This window comes from Scardinius erythrophthalmus, assembly GCF_964197995.2.
Source record: "Scardinius erythrophthalmus genome assembly, chromosome: 2".
In the NCBI taxonomy this organism is placed as follows: domain Eukaryota; kingdom Metazoa; phylum Chordata; class Actinopteri; order Cypriniformes; family Leuciscidae; genus Scardinius; species Scardinius erythrophthalmus.
In genome coordinates this window covers 44,306,067-44,323,855 of record NC_138222.1, presented here as the reverse complement: position 1 = coordinate 44,323,855, position 17,789 = coordinate 44,306,067, and the positions used below count along the sequence as shown (strand labels likewise).

The 17,789-nt window shown below is 37.1% G+C and overlaps 1 protein-coding gene across 1 annotated transcript; it reads left to right on the top strand.

The window, feature by feature from the left end:
- Positions 1–14,325: 14,325 nt before the first annotated feature.
- Positions 14,326–17,533, top strand: isl2b (ISL LIM homeobox 2b; the record flags this gene model as incomplete). Its single annotated transcript, XM_081355259.1, has 6 exons — positions 14,326–14,383; positions 14,699–14,888; positions 15,118–15,377; positions 16,010–16,293; positions 16,636–16,803; positions 16,971–17,533. The coding sequence occupies 6 exons, from the start codon at positions 14,326–14,328 to the stop codon at positions 17,085–17,087; spliced, it is 1,077 nt and encodes a 358-aa protein (XP_081211385.1). The 3' UTR covers positions 17,088–17,533.
- Positions 17,534–17,789: the final 256 nt, after the last annotated feature.

Below are 17,789 nucleotides of genomic sequence, written 5' to 3'. Positions count from 1 at the left end.
TTATGCATTTTAATACTGTCAGTAACACTCACACCAGCCAAAGTTTATTGCATAAAGAAATATAAAAATATGCAACTAAATAATAATAACTATATACATTGTAGTAAAACATTTTTTTAAGTTTGTAAGATTTCTAATTAATGATGTGTTTGTTCATTATCTGCACTGATGTGAAAAGGCTCAGCTCCATTATCATTTGAGGAGCTGTCACAAGCATGTCTGGATTTTCTTTAATTAGCATCACGCTAATTAGCTATTATTAATTCAACACAATTTTGTTGTGAATTAAATGTATTCAAATATTTAGGCAAGGGTGTTCATTTAATGCGAGGCAGGCATTCAACGACAAACTAAATGCATGACATGTTAATATGACAAACTGTTGCTAATTGTGCAAAGAGCCGGAAAATGAAGATTGATACTATTTGTTCCCTAGCCAAACCATAATGTCAGTCATAATTATTCATTCATTCATATGTATATATATTCATATATATTTGAGAGAGATCTACTAACCGTTTCACTATTACGTTTCATATATAATCCACAATTAGTTAGGCTCCTCTGGATGATTATCATGTTTACTATTATTACCTTGTCAATTCATAATAAAAGAGCCATGTCTGCAGTTGTGCCACCCGGACATTTAATATACAAATTGCTGGACAAAAGTTTTTCAATTATCTCAACAGCTTTAAAACGACTGATATTTATAAAAATGTGTTTATATGAAAGGATTCAAACCTAAAATGATGCCTTATTTAGTTTTTAATTTTTTTATTATTAAGACAGACACCATTTTTTCTGTTTTCTTAGTCTGTTCGTGTTTTTTTTTTTTTGACAGTTGCACCACCTGACATTTTGGGGGTTTAAGATAACAAAGCATAAAATAATATTCATTATTTAAATGTACTAAAACCGAATCCACTAAATAGGTTTTATAGAATAATATATGTCATGAATTTAAAAGGAAATAATGCATTTGTCTTGGACACAAAACTATGCATGTCATTGACCCACCATCATATCATATCATATATATATATAATTTCATGAAATTACAGAAAAAACACAATCACACTTGTTATTTATAATAATTTATTTTAAATCATATAATTTTAAATCATATATATTTTTGGAAGATCCTCAAAAACATTCAATAAATTATTCAGTGAAGGAACGCTAAAGAAACTGCAGTGCCGGATGGTCAGTCAGTGCCCTGAATACCAAAAGAGTTTAAAAAGAGCCATCAAACCCACATGCATGGACACACTCACACCCTGAATTCACTTCTCAAATGAATGCAATGCCTCAATAATACCATTGGGTGGAATAATGGACAGTTGAGATTTCACGGGGGAGACAATCTACATGTTTCGTCTGACTACCTCTGCTCTGTCTCTGGGTCATTCAAGTTTTTGTGGTTTATGACCAAACTTTTGATCTTCTGTAGTCGACCCCACAAAGTGCCAAAACCACACCAGCATTCACACAGCAAACACAGCTTAAATAAAACCACATCAGGCAGTTATTGTCATGACTTTTCAACTAAAGAGATGCTGTTGTCTGCAAATATAAACGTATAGATCTTATTTTCAATGTAACATTTCCAACTGTCCTTTGTTACAAATGCCCTTGATATGTGGTAGTACTCGGTAGGTGCGCTTTTATAAATCCTCATATCATATCAGGTCTCGTCTCTGTTTGATGGAGTGTTTAAGTGAAGAAAACTGCCCTGAAACTACCTCAGAGATACTTTTGACACTGATAGAGGGAGACAGTAATTTGAGGAAACAATGAAAGGGTTGAGTGCAGATATATGTGAGTGTTCCTGCTCTGACCATTAGACATTAAACTCAATAATTCAGAACTTTCATAACCAGTCCGCTTGAACTGTGACTTTAATCTCATTAACTTTGCATGACCACAATCAAAAATCTTAGAAATATCAAATATTTGAACAATAGTGGGATTAGGCATCACTCATTTGGAATATGATTTCCTCAAGGAATAATCCCACACTGTCACGTACGACCAGATTACAGACGGTTTCTGATAAATGTTTAAATGCATTCATGAATTACAGATTGCGTGAGAGATTCATATTCATAGTGATAAAAGTATTAAGCCAAAGACTGACCCATATCACTCTAGACATTAAATTCATGATGTTGCTGAGAGAATTCTTTTGTCTTCTTTTAAGATTTCTTTAAGACATCTCACCATGGTAGTTTAAGAGAATCTAAGTTTTTAGGTAATAAGCAGAGATCATGAGCAGATAGACACCAATTCATATAAAGCCTTTAAGGTTTGCCTTTAAAATCAGTTCCAAAGGAGCAAGATTAGATGTTTACAGAGAACAAATAATGATAAAAATGCTGCTGTAGCATTTATTCGTTTATGTTCAATAAAAGTCCTGAATTCATACTACTGAGCATCTGGATTCATAGCAAAATCAATACACAAGTTACCCAAACAAGAATATTGCTGTGTTCGTGTTGTAGCATTGAACACAGTAGTCAAATGGCCACCACGTCTAATCCCAAACCATCTTTCAAAGAGATATGAGCCAGGAGAAAAACGCAAATAAATTATACATCATATTTTAAAAAGCTTCTCGGGTTTCTTTTTGAAAACATTCTTCTTAAGTGCATAGCACCCTGGTGAAGTGAAATTGCTCGGTAGAAGACGTCTACTCCAGAGACTGTTACCATGGCTACAGAGGAGTTTTTACACTTCACATTTACATAAAAGTTTTCCGCTGGATGGAGCAGGATTTTATCCTCTGCTTTCTATAGAAGTGGGTCAGTCACAAAGAGCAAAACCGGTAGACTGGGAGAGCTGGATTTAGACAGAGGGACCGGAGAAGAAGATGCTATTCAAACACACCTGGCTATGAAATCCATTGAACAATTGAGAGAGTGAAGGAGCAAATTACAAATGACTATTTCTATATAATCGTTTTGTCCCTCATCTCCTGCCCCAGACATTTAGTTTCTTATTGGAGTTCTAAATGTTGGTGTGTGGTTCGTTCAGTGAGGTTTCCCTGTGTGGGATTTTCACCGTCGAATTATGAGGACATCTGTCTTGTTACTATCATAAGTTTCTCTTTTGTATTATATTGTATTTATATTTTCTTGTTTATTTAAGCTGTTACTGATTTATGTCAGTAGGTTGATGTTTAATTTGTTTGTTTTTTGGAAGCCGTAGGGAGGAGGTTGCCATTCTTGTTTTCTTGAGTAATTTTCTCCTGTTTATTGTCAGTTAGGGAGTAAGGGAAGACTTTTGTACTTTCTTTGGGGTTTTTCTTTTGTTTAGGTAAATTACATTTAATTCCCTTTTAGTTAAAACCATTTTTGTTTGTTATTTTGGCTTGAACCCCTCCTGAAGATTCACGCTTCCTGTTATTCATCCCTGTGTTAATAAAAAGCTTACTTTTGACACTATTTTGTTTTGTAGTATTTGTATGTGAGCTGGGACAGGAGAAGGGATATATGTATCAATTCAATTGATGCTTTGTTTGTCATCGGCATTCCTAACCCTAGACGGGGAGGTCGTGACAATATTTTTCCCAGCAGTTATTAACTTTTTGCTGTTATGTAAGTGCATTTAAACCTTTTCATATTTTTCATATTCATATTTAATTTTAAGTAGAGATTTAAATAACACTGACTGTCAGAAAAGAATCCGGCTCTTGCTTAGTGTGACTTTGCTACTGTTAGCTGCTGGTTTATATGCCATGTGCATGATCTGTCTGTTAACAAAACTGCATGTCTCTAGAGCACCAAAAGTTAAATAGTGTACCATTAAGTAAATAAATAACAGTGGTTATAATTTGTGGTCAATGATCTGAATTTTTATTTAGTCAAAAACTAAGTACACAGTAATGCTTCAGAATGTAAGTACACAGTTAAATAAATGCTTCAGAATGTTAAATATTTTTTATATCAGCTAATTTTGAAATGTTTGGAAATGTAAACTAATATTTCCTACTGACTCACTACAGCAAAAGATAAAAATAACTGTCTTAAAGCCAATTTTTGTATACAATTGGTGGCTCTGGCTGCTAGCTATGCTGTTGTGTTGGCTAATAAAGTCTATTCAGCGGTAAAACTATAACTACAGACTGGTTTAGCCAAATTTAAGTATTTAAATGGGAGAGCATAAGAAGAGAATAATTCAGTTGTCACTGAGTTTGTGAATGTAACACAGTTTGTTATTGTGGGAAGAAGGATGCGGGAACCGGTGTGGTGAAGTATCCGGTCACTTTGAAGTGATGAGTCCGGGCTAAGCAATCCGATCGGTTCAAAGCACGTTTTATGGGTAATCGCTTTAGTGCCTGGTAACAAATCATACAAAATCACTTTATTATAGAAGACGTTTGTACTACGTTATAACGAGTCATTAATGTATTTTAACTTATACGTTTCATATACTAGTATTTAACCGAAGCTATAGATTGTGTAATTAAACATTTCTCGTTGTTAGTGTGTTTTTTAGTTAGCTTAGATAGTAGCATAGCATACAGCTAACGTTATCTGATGATCGTGCTATGAGCTTTACCTGATCTTATACTGCACTGATACTGCCTTACTTAGGCTACGTTTACACGTAGGTGGCTATTTTCATAAACGGACATTTCACCCCTCTTCGTTTTCAAAAATAACATTGTGCACACGAACCTGTGTATATGCTGTCAAGAGCATGCCAAACCTGTAGGTGGCAGTGTAACGAGAAGCTCAAGCCCACCTTAGCCAATCAGAATCCCGAAAATAGTCACATTCTGTGACGTAGCTACCTAAAACTCCGGTTTTCTCTGTTTACATGCAAACGTGCAAACGAAGATTTTCAAAATCTCCACTCTGGCCGGAGTTTTTAGAAAGAATCGGTTTCATTGGCGAATCCTCCGTTTGCGTGTAAACGAAAGGGCGCAAACGAAGGGAAATGTCTCCGTTTTTCAAAATAACCATGTACGTGTAAACGGGGCCTTAGATTTAGATCAGGCATACTACTGGCATACTAATTGGGTCCTAAGCCCGGACTCATCACTTCAAAGTGACCGGATACTTCACCACACCGGCGAACGCTCAAAGACTTTAATTAATAAATAAACAAATACAAAACTAAAGGCAGCAGTCCCTCACGGACGAGTGCCGCCACACATAATAATACAAAACACAACACAATGTAAAATCCAGGCCTGTGCCCGGTTGCATAAAGCACCTTAAGTGTAATATCCCCTTATGAACGGCCTTAGGTTTCCCGTAAACTTAAGGGTATTTCTTTAGGTGAAACGTTGCTCGCCATGTTACAAGTTCGCTTGCTCTTCTCTAACGGTGCGTGTCCACTGGCACGGAGCGAGCGTTTTCAATACGCTCTACGCACGAACGCTGCTGACGTATTTCCGGTAGAATCTTAGCCAGCGTCTTTACTTCCGCATAGCGTGTTCTAAGTGTACTTGCGGCAAAACTTTCAGAAAATTAATTTTCTCAGAAACGGAGACAACGATTTTAGAAACCGATTCGTTAGTCGGATTTCGCATGAGATGAGAGAATACACACACTCAAAGTTGACGATGTAGCTCGGAATATATAAATTAAAGCCCTTCTCTTTCTTAGAGACAGCTGTGACAGCTAACTGCCTCACAATATTGTTAATATCATTCACGTTAACCGCTGGAAGTTCTTGTAAACAGTGAGTGTAATTTGCCATTATCTCCACCTAATATCTCCTGCTTCCGACGCAGCACCGGATGTAACTGGGCGGGCTGAGACATTTGAAGCCTACCTATTGGTACGTATTTTGCGTTTTGCAAAACTTTTGCCACAGGTAGGCTACATTTTTCCAATGAACCTTTGTTGTTTTTTCAGGGTTAACCACCATGTGACCACACAATAAACCATCTGAAGGGAATACATTCGAATTGTGTGACAATTAAGGACACACTTTAAAAGAGTTGAACTTCACTGATCATGCATGGATACTTAGAGCACTCTAACAAAACTAGCTAGATACTCCCCTTCAACCATACATAGGGCATGGGTGGGGGTAAGGGTTCGGAGCCCGACAGCACTTCCCTGTGGCCCCTCCTGGGAGCCGCCCATCAGCTGCGCTCAGCTAAATGCACTCACATATGAATATTTCAGTGCCATTTAATGCTCCTGCTGCAGCCCCTGAGGAGCCTAGCATCAATTTGTGAACATGCCGTTAAAAGCCAGGACGTATAATCCAGAGTGAGAGCTGCTCTCCTCCCCACCAGGCCTTCAGTCCCCAGCTACTAGTGAACAGCTTTGGCAACTTTTTCCTGCCAAACTCTGCTGACTTCCCCCACCCCGGTTTAAAAATATATGCATCTGAGAGCAGAAGTAGACAAATGGTCTTGTCGTTTGCCCCCGGTTGGTCAGTTTTCCCAGAGAGCTTGTTGCTGTGCAGTCTGCCGGCAGTGGAGAGGGCAGTGATAGTCTGTTCATCTTCTGGCCCCATGGTGCTGCTGTAATGCTCACATGGAGCAGAAGAGCAAGTATAAAATAGCCACGCTCACACCATCTGCCTGCCCACTAGTCCCATGGGAACCTGAAGCAGAAATCACCACATTTAGATATACACACCTCATTGTTCACTTGTCAGGTGTGAAAACATGAGCACTCTGCACCTCATTAAACAGCTGGAATCCTAATCAGTCTATAACCATGAGTAGAGAGCACAATGAAAATGCTGGAACACCCTGAACAAGGCTTTTCAAGGAGCAGAATGTTAGCTTAAATTCACAATCATCAAACTAAAATGTCTCATTTCAAAAGTCAACATAAAATTATGGAAAAAAGAAATGGCATAAAATTATTCAGACAATTTTATAATGGTGCCACTATTCTGAAATACAAATGCATTAATACTTTTTTTTTTGTTCATATGAAACTTAATCATTATCAGAAATATCTTTATCCTCCAAATGTGCGCAAATGCACAAGAAATGTGTTGTGGATTTCAGGAGCTCTGGGTACATACTGAATATACATATAACAAGACATATATAAGATAAATAAGATAAGATAATATAAAGACAAAATAAACAAGTAGGATTAAAAATTAAAAACTATAAAAGTAATATACATCTAGATGGATGTGACGTTGTGTTTGTGATTAGTTTCATTTTCATGGACTGTTAGATTGTTTCTCTTCAGTTACATGTTCTCTTTGTTGTAGTTTCCTGACACTCATTAGTTACTATGGACACTCATGTCATCATTACACCAGCTCATCATTTAGTTCGTTATCATTGCATGTTTAAGTTCCTCCCTGTATTCAGTTGATTGTCGGGTATTGTTGTGTCTACATGGTTTCATTGTTTAATAAATCTTTTTTTTTATTTGAACCATTTTGGTACTCTTTCTCATCATCATCTGGACAAGATAGAGTATTTTTTGTTGCCGTTTTTCATTTTTATTCTTTAATTTTAGAAGCCACTACAAATTCTATGTTTTGCATTTAAAAACGAAATATCCTCTTCCTTTAATATTTGAAGACAATAATTTACTTTTCACCTGTAAGTTGCAGGAGAAAGTACATGGCCAAAAGTTTTGGCAGTGACATAAATTTTGTTTCGCAAAGTTTGCAGATTATTTTTTCAAATGTTTCGGTACTGGAAAATAATGATAAGCATAAGTTTTGAGTCAATATTTACAGTGTTGACCCTTCTTCTTCATAACCTCTGCAATTCACTCTGGCTGGATATCAGCTTCTGGGCCATATCCTGACTAATGGTGATCCATTCTTGTCGTATTAGTGCTCAGAGTTGATCACAAATTGTGAACATCTGCTTGTCCACTCGCTTTATGTGGATTGAACACAGCTTAATGGGGTTAAGATCCAGGGAGTTCCCTGGCCCATGGATCCAAACTTTCAATGTAATAATCTCCGACCGACTTCATTATCACTCTTGCCTTGCTCCACTGGAAAATGCATGGATCATCACCAAATTGCTCCTGGATCGTTGGGAGAAGTTGCTCTTGCAGGACTTTTTGATACAATTCTTTATTCATGACAGGCAGAATTGTGAGAGTCCAGTCCCATGGTTTAAAAGCAACCCCACACACAGATGGTCTCAGGATGCTTCGCTGTTGGCATGACACAAGACCTTATCATTCACCTTTTCTTCTCAAACAGTCAGAAAATACCTTTGCACCAGCCTTCTGCTCTCCAATCCTTGTACAACAAAATTCCAGTCTGTTCTTGATGGGTTTTTTTTTGGAGAGAAGTGGCTTTTTGCTACCCTTCATGAAACCAGGCCGTTGTCCAAAAGTTTTGGCCTCGCCATACATGCAGATGAACTCACACCCACCTGCTGTCAATACATGATTCCGTAGCGGATTCCTCAGAAGGAGACGGTCCTGGCACGTGCTGGACACTCTGGGACATCCTGAAGCTTTCTTCACTGCATTTGATCCCCTCTCATTGAAGATTTTGATGATCTGGTAAATGGTTCTTTCAGTTGCAATATTCTTTGCATGTAAGGCCATTTTTAAGGCAAAGCGATGATGGCTGCACATCTTTCTTTGATGATAACCATTACTAAAATAAGAACACAATGACTGGAAGCACTTCTTCCCTCATTTTATAGCAATCCATCAGTATATGATTACTGAGTGATACTCAATCACACTTTCCCATATGCTGGTGATATGATTAGTGAAATTATGTTAACTGTTCATTTTTCAAAACAGTTCTTTGTTTTTTGGCCAATAAAGCTTTTTGTAATTATTTAAAATGCATCTTATCACTCTTAATCTTTTATTAATCTAGAAACTACAAAATCAACACCACAACATTGAAGCAGCAAACTCTGTGAAACACAAAAATTATGTCACTACCAATTCTTTTGGCCTCAGCTGTATAAGAACAATTGAAAAATTCAGTAAACCTGCATTAACTGGTCATAAAATTATATCTGAATATCCATAAAAACATTTTTGCACCCCTGAAAGTCAACAGAGGCTGTTTGATGCAACAGAACAACAACTCAAAGCACAGGAGTAAATCAACAGCAGAAGACAATATGATTTGGCACGATTTTAAGAGAGTGATTTGTAAGACTGAAAATACTGGTCGAGGCCTATGGACCTCCCCCATGCGGCCTCACTTCCTCTCGGAAAACAACTAGGAACTCACACAAGAACATGGTTTAATGTGAATATTTAACATTGACTGTTATGTTTTTGGTGTCATTTGAAATGTCTCAAAGTGAGTGGTACAGATATCTCATATCCAGATAGATAAAATAAAAGGAAATAAGGTTTAGAGAAGTTTAGAGAAAATTGGTTTAGAGATAAGGCCAGATAAGGCAACCCCCCTTTCGTTGAATAGAAGCCATTTGAGGGTGGTCTCCCCCATCCCCCATGTCACCTGGTCAAGAGAGAATAAAGGAAGGTGTGCTCCCTCTGGTCGCTTATACCAATGTATAACCATGTTCTAGATATTTGAATTAATTGTGGAATTGATCTCTGATATCTGAAATATTAAACTGTTACATGTGATTAGTCTAACTGATTTTGACATTGTTCATTTAATGGTTAAAAGGAATAGTCAAACATTCACTCACTTTTAGTGAGGCACAGATGTTATTAAAACCTTTCATTTATGGAGTCAGATGAATTAACGAGTAAATACATATGATTAATGTATTACAAATTTAACCAACCAATACTTTGCATGAGTGAGGACAGAACACGTGATAACCTTCCCTGTGTATTGGCGAACCGGTGTTGGACCAATATAGCGGGCCCCGCCCTACAGATTCATACCCATATATCCCAAGCTTACTGCTGAATTGAAACAGCTTTGTAAAGATAAATAGTGCAAAATTCATATTGACAGTTGTGCCGGTCTGAAGGGAACATTTTGTTAAAGGTATTTCTGCCAAAAGAGTTATTTTCTATGGGTTCACATACTTTTCCCCACCCTGCACTGTGAATGAAATGAAAATGTCTTTATTGACAACTTTGTGTGTAATTTTTTAAACAGACTGCATGTTTCTATTATTGTAAAATAACATCAAATTTTATAACCACTTTATGCAGAAATCAAAAGAGTTCACAATGATATTCCTGCAACTGCATCTGAAAGGAGTTTGGGAATTAACCCTTGGGAAATAATGTACTGAAAACAATGAATGAACGACACAGGAGTGAATACTCAGTTTCTCATGGTGGTCCGCAGAGGAGCTGTTACCTTCATTAGAGTGACAGACATATTTGTTACAGCTCTTAATAAATGTGCAAGAGCTGTTCTGTGTTGGCAGGGGCAGAGATACAAGCTCAGCATTTGTAAAATAAAAGGCCAGACTGACAGCAACACTGTTTTGATAATAATGGCACTACTTCCTCTGCCAACAATGCAGAAATGCCCTAAGGCAGCAATCAAAAATTAATACTAATTATTATGTGAATGCTGCATTAAATCAGACGTATGTTGAATTATATATAAGCAACATGATTCTACTTTCAGAGGAGCATGCATAAGGACCTGTTTTTTTTTTCGGGGTTTTTTTTTCATCAGTGTTATTCTGAGCTGGTGGTAAAATTGTCCGTAAGCCATTTATATGGGAAAAAAGTCCTATCAAGAGAAAAAAATAGGAAAAACTATGTACATTTAAAAAATAAAGACAATTGAACAAGAATGACCTTTAATAATAATCATTGCTATTTATGGTCATGGCATGATTTATTTATTTCCGTTTAAAATTGTGTGCATTGAATTCTGACTGTGGTTTTGGTTTTGGCACATGGAGCTGTTCTGGGGCTGGCTGGACACACAGCACTTTAAGTCTCATTTCTGATGAGAGCAGTAAATAATTTAGGGCTTAAAGCTGCCATTAGCCACACTTAAACTCTGCTAATGCAGACCCCTGACAGCTGGCCTATCCCCATTGGATGGGGCCCTGGATCAAACGGTTCTGAACGAAATAATGGGCCATGGTAAAGCACAAAATCTGTCAATGGGCATGTTGTTATTAAATTCTGCATGTTTGTTGGTTGCACTGCGGTATTCCCATTACACAGGAGGAAATGCATTTAATGTTTACATGCATGTACAATGCACATTAAGAATGTACAGGATATTACAATTAAAAACAGTGACCTTGTGGCAGCCTTATAGATAATATTACTTTTTTTTCTTGCTCTACTGCATTCAGTAAAAAAAAAAAAAAAAAAAAAAAAATCAGATGTAAGAAAAGCATTTCAATTATAAGTACTAAATCTAATGATTAATTCTGGATGTTATTTTTTTTCAGTCATCATGCTCTATCCTTATTGTGACATTTCAGACAGTACTTTGTTTGTTTAAGCGACCATACACATCTCACTTTCTGTATGAGTATTAACCTTAAAGGGATAGTTCAGCCAAAAATGAAAAATGTCTGTCGTCATTTATTTACTCACCCTCATGTCGTTCCAAACATGTATAACTTTCATTCTTCTGTGGAACATAAAGAGGATATTGTGAGTATTTAATACGTCTCTCTGAGATATTTAAACGTCTCTCTTTAAAACATCATAAGATTCTCATCAAGTAACTAAGAGAAATCTAAACAAATAACAATTACAAGTGTATGCTATATCAATTGAAAAAAGTCTACCACATTCCCTAAATATGTCTCTTAAATTAAAATAAAATTTATGAAACAACAACAAAATATCATCATCCACGTTTTATATATTTTTTAAGCTTTACCATGATGCAAATTAAATTTCCTTTCTTGAGGTCAGGTGTACAAATTATAACTTTTTCGTTAAAAACGGCAGAAACATCAAAAAAGTCATGTGACTTTGCCTCAAGTCATGTGACTGAATAGTTCGATCATGCGATCACATGGATGGAAACATTTTTAGCTTGTAGGTTAGGTGAGAATTGAGAAATTCAGAGTGAGAAACCCGATTTATTTCAATTAATTTAAACATGGGCTAATAAATATATGCTAATTAATTCAAACAGAATTATTTTTCAATGGGAGCGCCCAATCCCTTAAAAATGCCGCAAACCGCTGCTGTTTTCATCAATACTTTAATACTTTTGATAATAATATCGCATGGCAAACAACATTTTTTCCCCCCCATCAGAATCTCCCGAGAGCTGCACTCACCTTTCAGTCCGAGCGCTGGGTGTCACTAGGCTATATAGGCTAGCCTACTTTATCGCGGTAGTGCCCTTGGGTTTCAGCGATCGAAGAGGGTGTAGAAGAGGAGGAAGATGGCATGGAAGTTCGTCTTGACGAGCAAAGATGTGCAGTATATGGCCGGTTTTCGTGCAGGGTAGATTTGTTTTCTCCCTGACGAATTGTGGGTGATGGACAGGAGCCAGGTTTTCATTAAGCAGAGGTTAAAATATTTTATAAAATGTAAAACTTATTTTTATTATTTTCTCTATGAGCTCATGTGTCATTAGTCCCATTATAAATAGCCCCCCAAAAATGATGCATGTGATTTTTCCATTATATGAACTGAAATAGTATACGTCATTGTGACATGCCGTGTTCACATGCTCCTGCATGCAGTCTGAAAAAACGGAAATATAAGTTTTGTATGACATACAGCTTGAAATGCATAGGCCTACTGCACTGGCACTTAAAGTGAGCTCTTTTTGCGTTGACAGCACTCGTGTGTCTAAATAATATAATGGGAGACAGATTTTGTGTCAATGTCTGTAACTGTGTCATTTTGTGCTTTGTATCTCATGCATTATTTTTCCCTTATTTAAGTTTATCTGCTTGCTAATGTAGAACTTTCCCATAAATTTGTGTACATTTTTAATTTATTGTGGTAATCAAATTAACAAAGCCTACTCTAACAATAATTTCATTTTAAGAATTTTAATTCGAAATGGTTAAATTTAGGAATGGATTTGGATTTGGTTTTTCGTAGCCTATGTGGGGAAGAAAACTCTTATATTTGTGTTAGTGCATGTTGGACATTTACAACGAAAGATATGCATAGAAATCAGATCTCTTTGTGAAAAAGTCCTACATTCATCAGAGTATTATTTCGTCTAGAGATGTATTCGTCTGCTAAATGAATAAATGTAAATGTTTTAGGCTATAAGCTTCCTCTCTCTGAGAGATGTGGAGACCTTTATTGTGTTATAGCTTCAGTTTATTTTCGAGTTTAATTAAATTATTTTATATGTCCTTTCTAACATGACACTGTTTTTGAATGTCCACGACTTGGTTCTTTATTTGTAATAGCCTTTAAAAAAATGGGTTTTTCATATAACAATTGGCTATTGTTTATATTATGATACCAATCTGACAACAACAATGCGTACTTGATTTTTTTTTTTTTAATTGGCCAAGCTAAATTAGCCATTTTGAAATCCTACCAGTGCAGAAATGCATGATAGCCTATAATGTTGACATAGCTTTAAGTCTCTCGAGTGATCATTGAGTAGCCTATAGCCTACATATCAATATATAATGTTGCTTTTTTAATGGATAGGAAAGAGACACTGGTGACAGTGAATGAGTACGGAAGTTTAGTTTTTTAATCGGAAAAATAGTTGATTTCTATTTTTATTGTAATAATAGCTAGAAAATGCATTGTGTTTACATGTTTATTCCTAACCCTTATTGTCCTAAATGAAAGGGCTTTTTAAAGTGTCTGTGTAAAATGTGAATAATCATGTGGTAAAACTGTCACTGCTTTGTCGCTTTTAGATTTTGGATTGACACGAATCCAAATTAGGCACCAATAAAAAATATAGGCTAATCAAAAAAAGTAAAATAGTTACGAATGAGATTTTTTTTCGGGTTTGTGGTTAAACTTTTCAACCAGTAGATGTCACCCTGATAGTAGCCTATACTTCGACCTTAATGAGCCACTTGCAAGACTTTTCTGTCGTTCCTATATAGATAGCATAATGTGAATCCAGGAACCCATAAAAAAAGGCTAGCCTACCTCAAATTGCCTAAATTTGTTTTTTTGCATATTTTCATGTCTCACCTTCCTGCAGCATAGGCTTCAAATGAAGATGTTTTCATATTGTTCTGAATCAACACGCAGAGTTATCTGATCATGTCTAGGGAGTGAAATGAATCAATACTGGGTTCAGTGTGACTTGTTGCCCCCTAGTGACGCGTCTTAGTTCGGATTTACGCCTGACGTCACGTCTTGTGCACCAGACAGCTCTCGTCTCAGCCCCTGTTCCTGTGTTTACACCCCTCTCCATCTCCTCACTCTGGACTGAAGTTGCGGGGCAGCCGGGAGCGCGCAGTAGCCTACCTTCCTTTTCTATCTTCTCTCTTTTCTCGCGAGCGATCTTCTCTTTAAGGCAACCTGTATGGTGGATATAATATTCAGCTCTTCTTTTTTGAATGATATGGGCGATCATTCCAAAAGTAAGCATTTCCGTAAAAAAAAAAAAAAATCTGTAAAACTTTATTTTTAAAAGTAGCTTTTAAATTTGTTGCAGTTGAAAATTTATTCTGAAAATAATTCCTGTTCTCAGACCTGCTAATTCTCTCCATCTGCCCTCTGAGAAATGTGACATCTGAGATGTTTTGATTTTGCTCTAGCCCTGTGCTAGTTTTTACACACTCGAAGATATGATTTCGATGTTTTTTTTAATTGAGAAAACACTTGAAGGTGCCATCGATGCTCAATAAACTCCTGTATAACAGCTCACAACAATGTTTTTTCTTCTTCATGTGCAGAGAAGTCCGGACTTGCGATGTGTGTAGGCTGCGGCAGTCAAATCCATGACCAGTACATCCTGCGGGTCTCCCCCGACCTGGAGTGGCACGCAGCCTGTTTGAAATGCGTGGAGTGCAACCAATACCTGGACGAGACATGCACTTGCTTCGTACGGGACGGGAAAACATATTGTAAGAGAGATTATGTAAGGTAGGTTTTTTTGTTTGGTCTGTTTCTGAAAAACAATTAATTAGCCTATTTCATAAATCTGTAACCAGTCGCTAATCAGATGTAGGCGATATTTTTAATGATCAAAACATCTGTCAGTAGCCTAGACTGTTAAATTAAAGTGGATTAATGCTTGTACAGTATTAATAGTGGATTGATGTAATGGTTTTGTAATTGCACATAAATTCTTTTTCTTTCCCACATCAAACAGATTGTTCGGTATAAAATGCACAAAATGCACTTTGGGCTTTAGCAGCAGTGATTTGGTCATGAGAGCTCGGGGCAATGTGTATCACATCGAATGTTTCCGCTGCTCGGTGTGTAGCCGGCAGCTTTTGCCCGGGGACGAGTTCTCTGTCCGGGACGAGGAACTGCTGTGTCGAGCGGATCACGGTTTGGCTCTGGAGCGCGGATCAGGCGGCAGCCCTCTTAGTCCGGGAAACATCCGCAGCAGAGGATTACATATGGCAGGTCAGTATAGCACAATTACAATCAACTGACCACCGTCATACTGGACACAATCAAATATTAAATGGCTAGGATATTGCTATTAAAAACGAACAAATATTACTTGGAACGGTTAGAACTTTAAGGTAAATTTTGAAACTCATGGCCCTCAGCACACAACCAAAGGCTATGTTACATAATGATGTTACATAATAGTAGCTAATTACAGACTGATCTGCTTGATAACTTTGTTTAGTCAACCACTGATAAGCGTGAGAGGCAGGGCTGATTCAACATGGTCTTTAATGCATAGCCTATTTTTTTATTATTTTTTTAAATAAATAATATTTAATACATTATATTATTGGTTAAATTAAATGTAATATTGGTAGATTTCAAGTTCTATTCAAAAATATATGTTGCAGGGATATTTTAAATACAAGTTATCTATCTATCTATCTATCTATCTATCTATCTATTAATATTCAAAATGCAAATGTGGATAGCCTTCTATATCACGGGTGAAATGTAGGTTTAAATTATCTTTCAACAGCATTGTTATTATTGACATTTAGGCTATATTCGCTGGTAGGCCTAGCCTGTTTAATGTAGGCTACTTATTATTTTTAATTTAACATTTAAAACAATTTCTTCAGCCGACCCGGTGTCGGTCCGACAAACTCCTCATCGGAACCACGTGCACAAGCAATCGGAGAAGACCACTCGGGTGAGGACGGTGTTAAACGAAAAGCAGCTACACACTTTACGGACGTGCTACAACGCAAACCCGCGCCCAGATGCGCTCATGAAGGAGCAGCTGGTGGAGATGACAGGCCTGAGCCCGCGGGTCATTCGAGTTTGGTTCCAAAACAAGCGCTGCAAGGATAAGAAGAGATCTATACTCATGAAACAGTTACAACAGCATCATGGCGATAAGACGGTAAGTGTCTTGCTAATGCGCTTTCAATGTGAGAAATTTAACGTGCGAAAAAAACCCAGAGTTTGACCGTTGCGGCTTTGAGTGATCCCTGACACTTGAACTGATCCGAGATTATTTGAATTTGGTCTGTAATTCAACTGCAGTGTTGGCTGGAAGCAAATCACAGACTCCTCCTACATAGTGTGTAGGCCTATAGTTTGGGGAATGTTTTAAACTCAGTTTTCTTCTCGAACTGTCTAATGCACTGTATGAATAGTTTCCTTTTAATTATCAAAAGTTTTGGTGGAAATTTAACACTGTTTTAAGATGAATTGGTCTGTGTGGCTGTGTTTTTTGGTTCAGAATCTGCAGGGTATGACGGGCACTGCACTAGTTGCAGGCAGCCCAATAAGACATAACCCTTCGATGCCAGGACACCCGGTGGAAGTGCAGACTTACCAACCACCCTGGAAAGCTCTCAGCGAATTTGCACTTCAGAGTGACTTAGATCAACCTGCATTTCAACAGCTGGTGAGTGAATAAATAAATTGTGCATTTGACGTTTTTCTTTTTGGTTTTCAAACTTTATAATGTAGGCTAAGCATAAGACACTACCAGACCAAGACTAGTAGTTGGCTAGTATTAGGCTATGTCTAGATATTTATTTATTTCGAGTTAACTTTGCCTTTCTCTTTTAGGTGTCTTTCTCGGAATCCGGTTCTTTAGGGAATTCATCGGGCAGCGACGTGACCTCTCTTTCTTCACAGTTACCGGACACACCGAACAGCATGGTACCGAGCCCGGTGGAGACGTGAGAGCGACTGCTCGTCTGTTCCCCGGCAAATCACGAGAACAGCTTATATCACGGACGCGGGATAGTTCATTACCATCACCGGACAGCGCTATCAGACCTATCGCGACAACCTGCTATAAGAACAGAGGAACCCTTTTCTCGAAAATACGTCAACAAATCCGTTGTGGGCCTGATGGAAATGATGGAAAGTGACACTCTGCATATAGACCTACACTAAAAGAAGGGACTATGTTCAGTCGAAATGGATATTCGTTATTCGTTATGATGACCGATTCGTTATCTGTGGTTTTTGGACATTTTTTTTGGTTGAAAAATATCTTTTCAAAAGACTATTTAAGAAGTTAGGATTTTTTTTCCCCGTTGTGAATTAATGCAGACTATTTGTGTCTTTGAGCAAAATTTAAGTTATTGTTATTTATTGTAACATTTATTGTCACATCAATTCGCAAAAAAATAAATAAATCAGCACAGAAAATTATTTTATTTATATTTTTAATTAAAATGCGTGTATAGGCCTAAATGAAAATCTTTTATTTGTAGCCTACAGAAAAATAAGACTAGTAAAGACTTTATAAGATAAACAATCATATTTGTATGCCATAATTTTATATTATCATTAGGCTATTTAAAAAAAAAAAAATCTATGGAGAAAACGCCGTTTCTTAACGTTCCACTGTTAAGGTGATGATACACAGGGCAACTT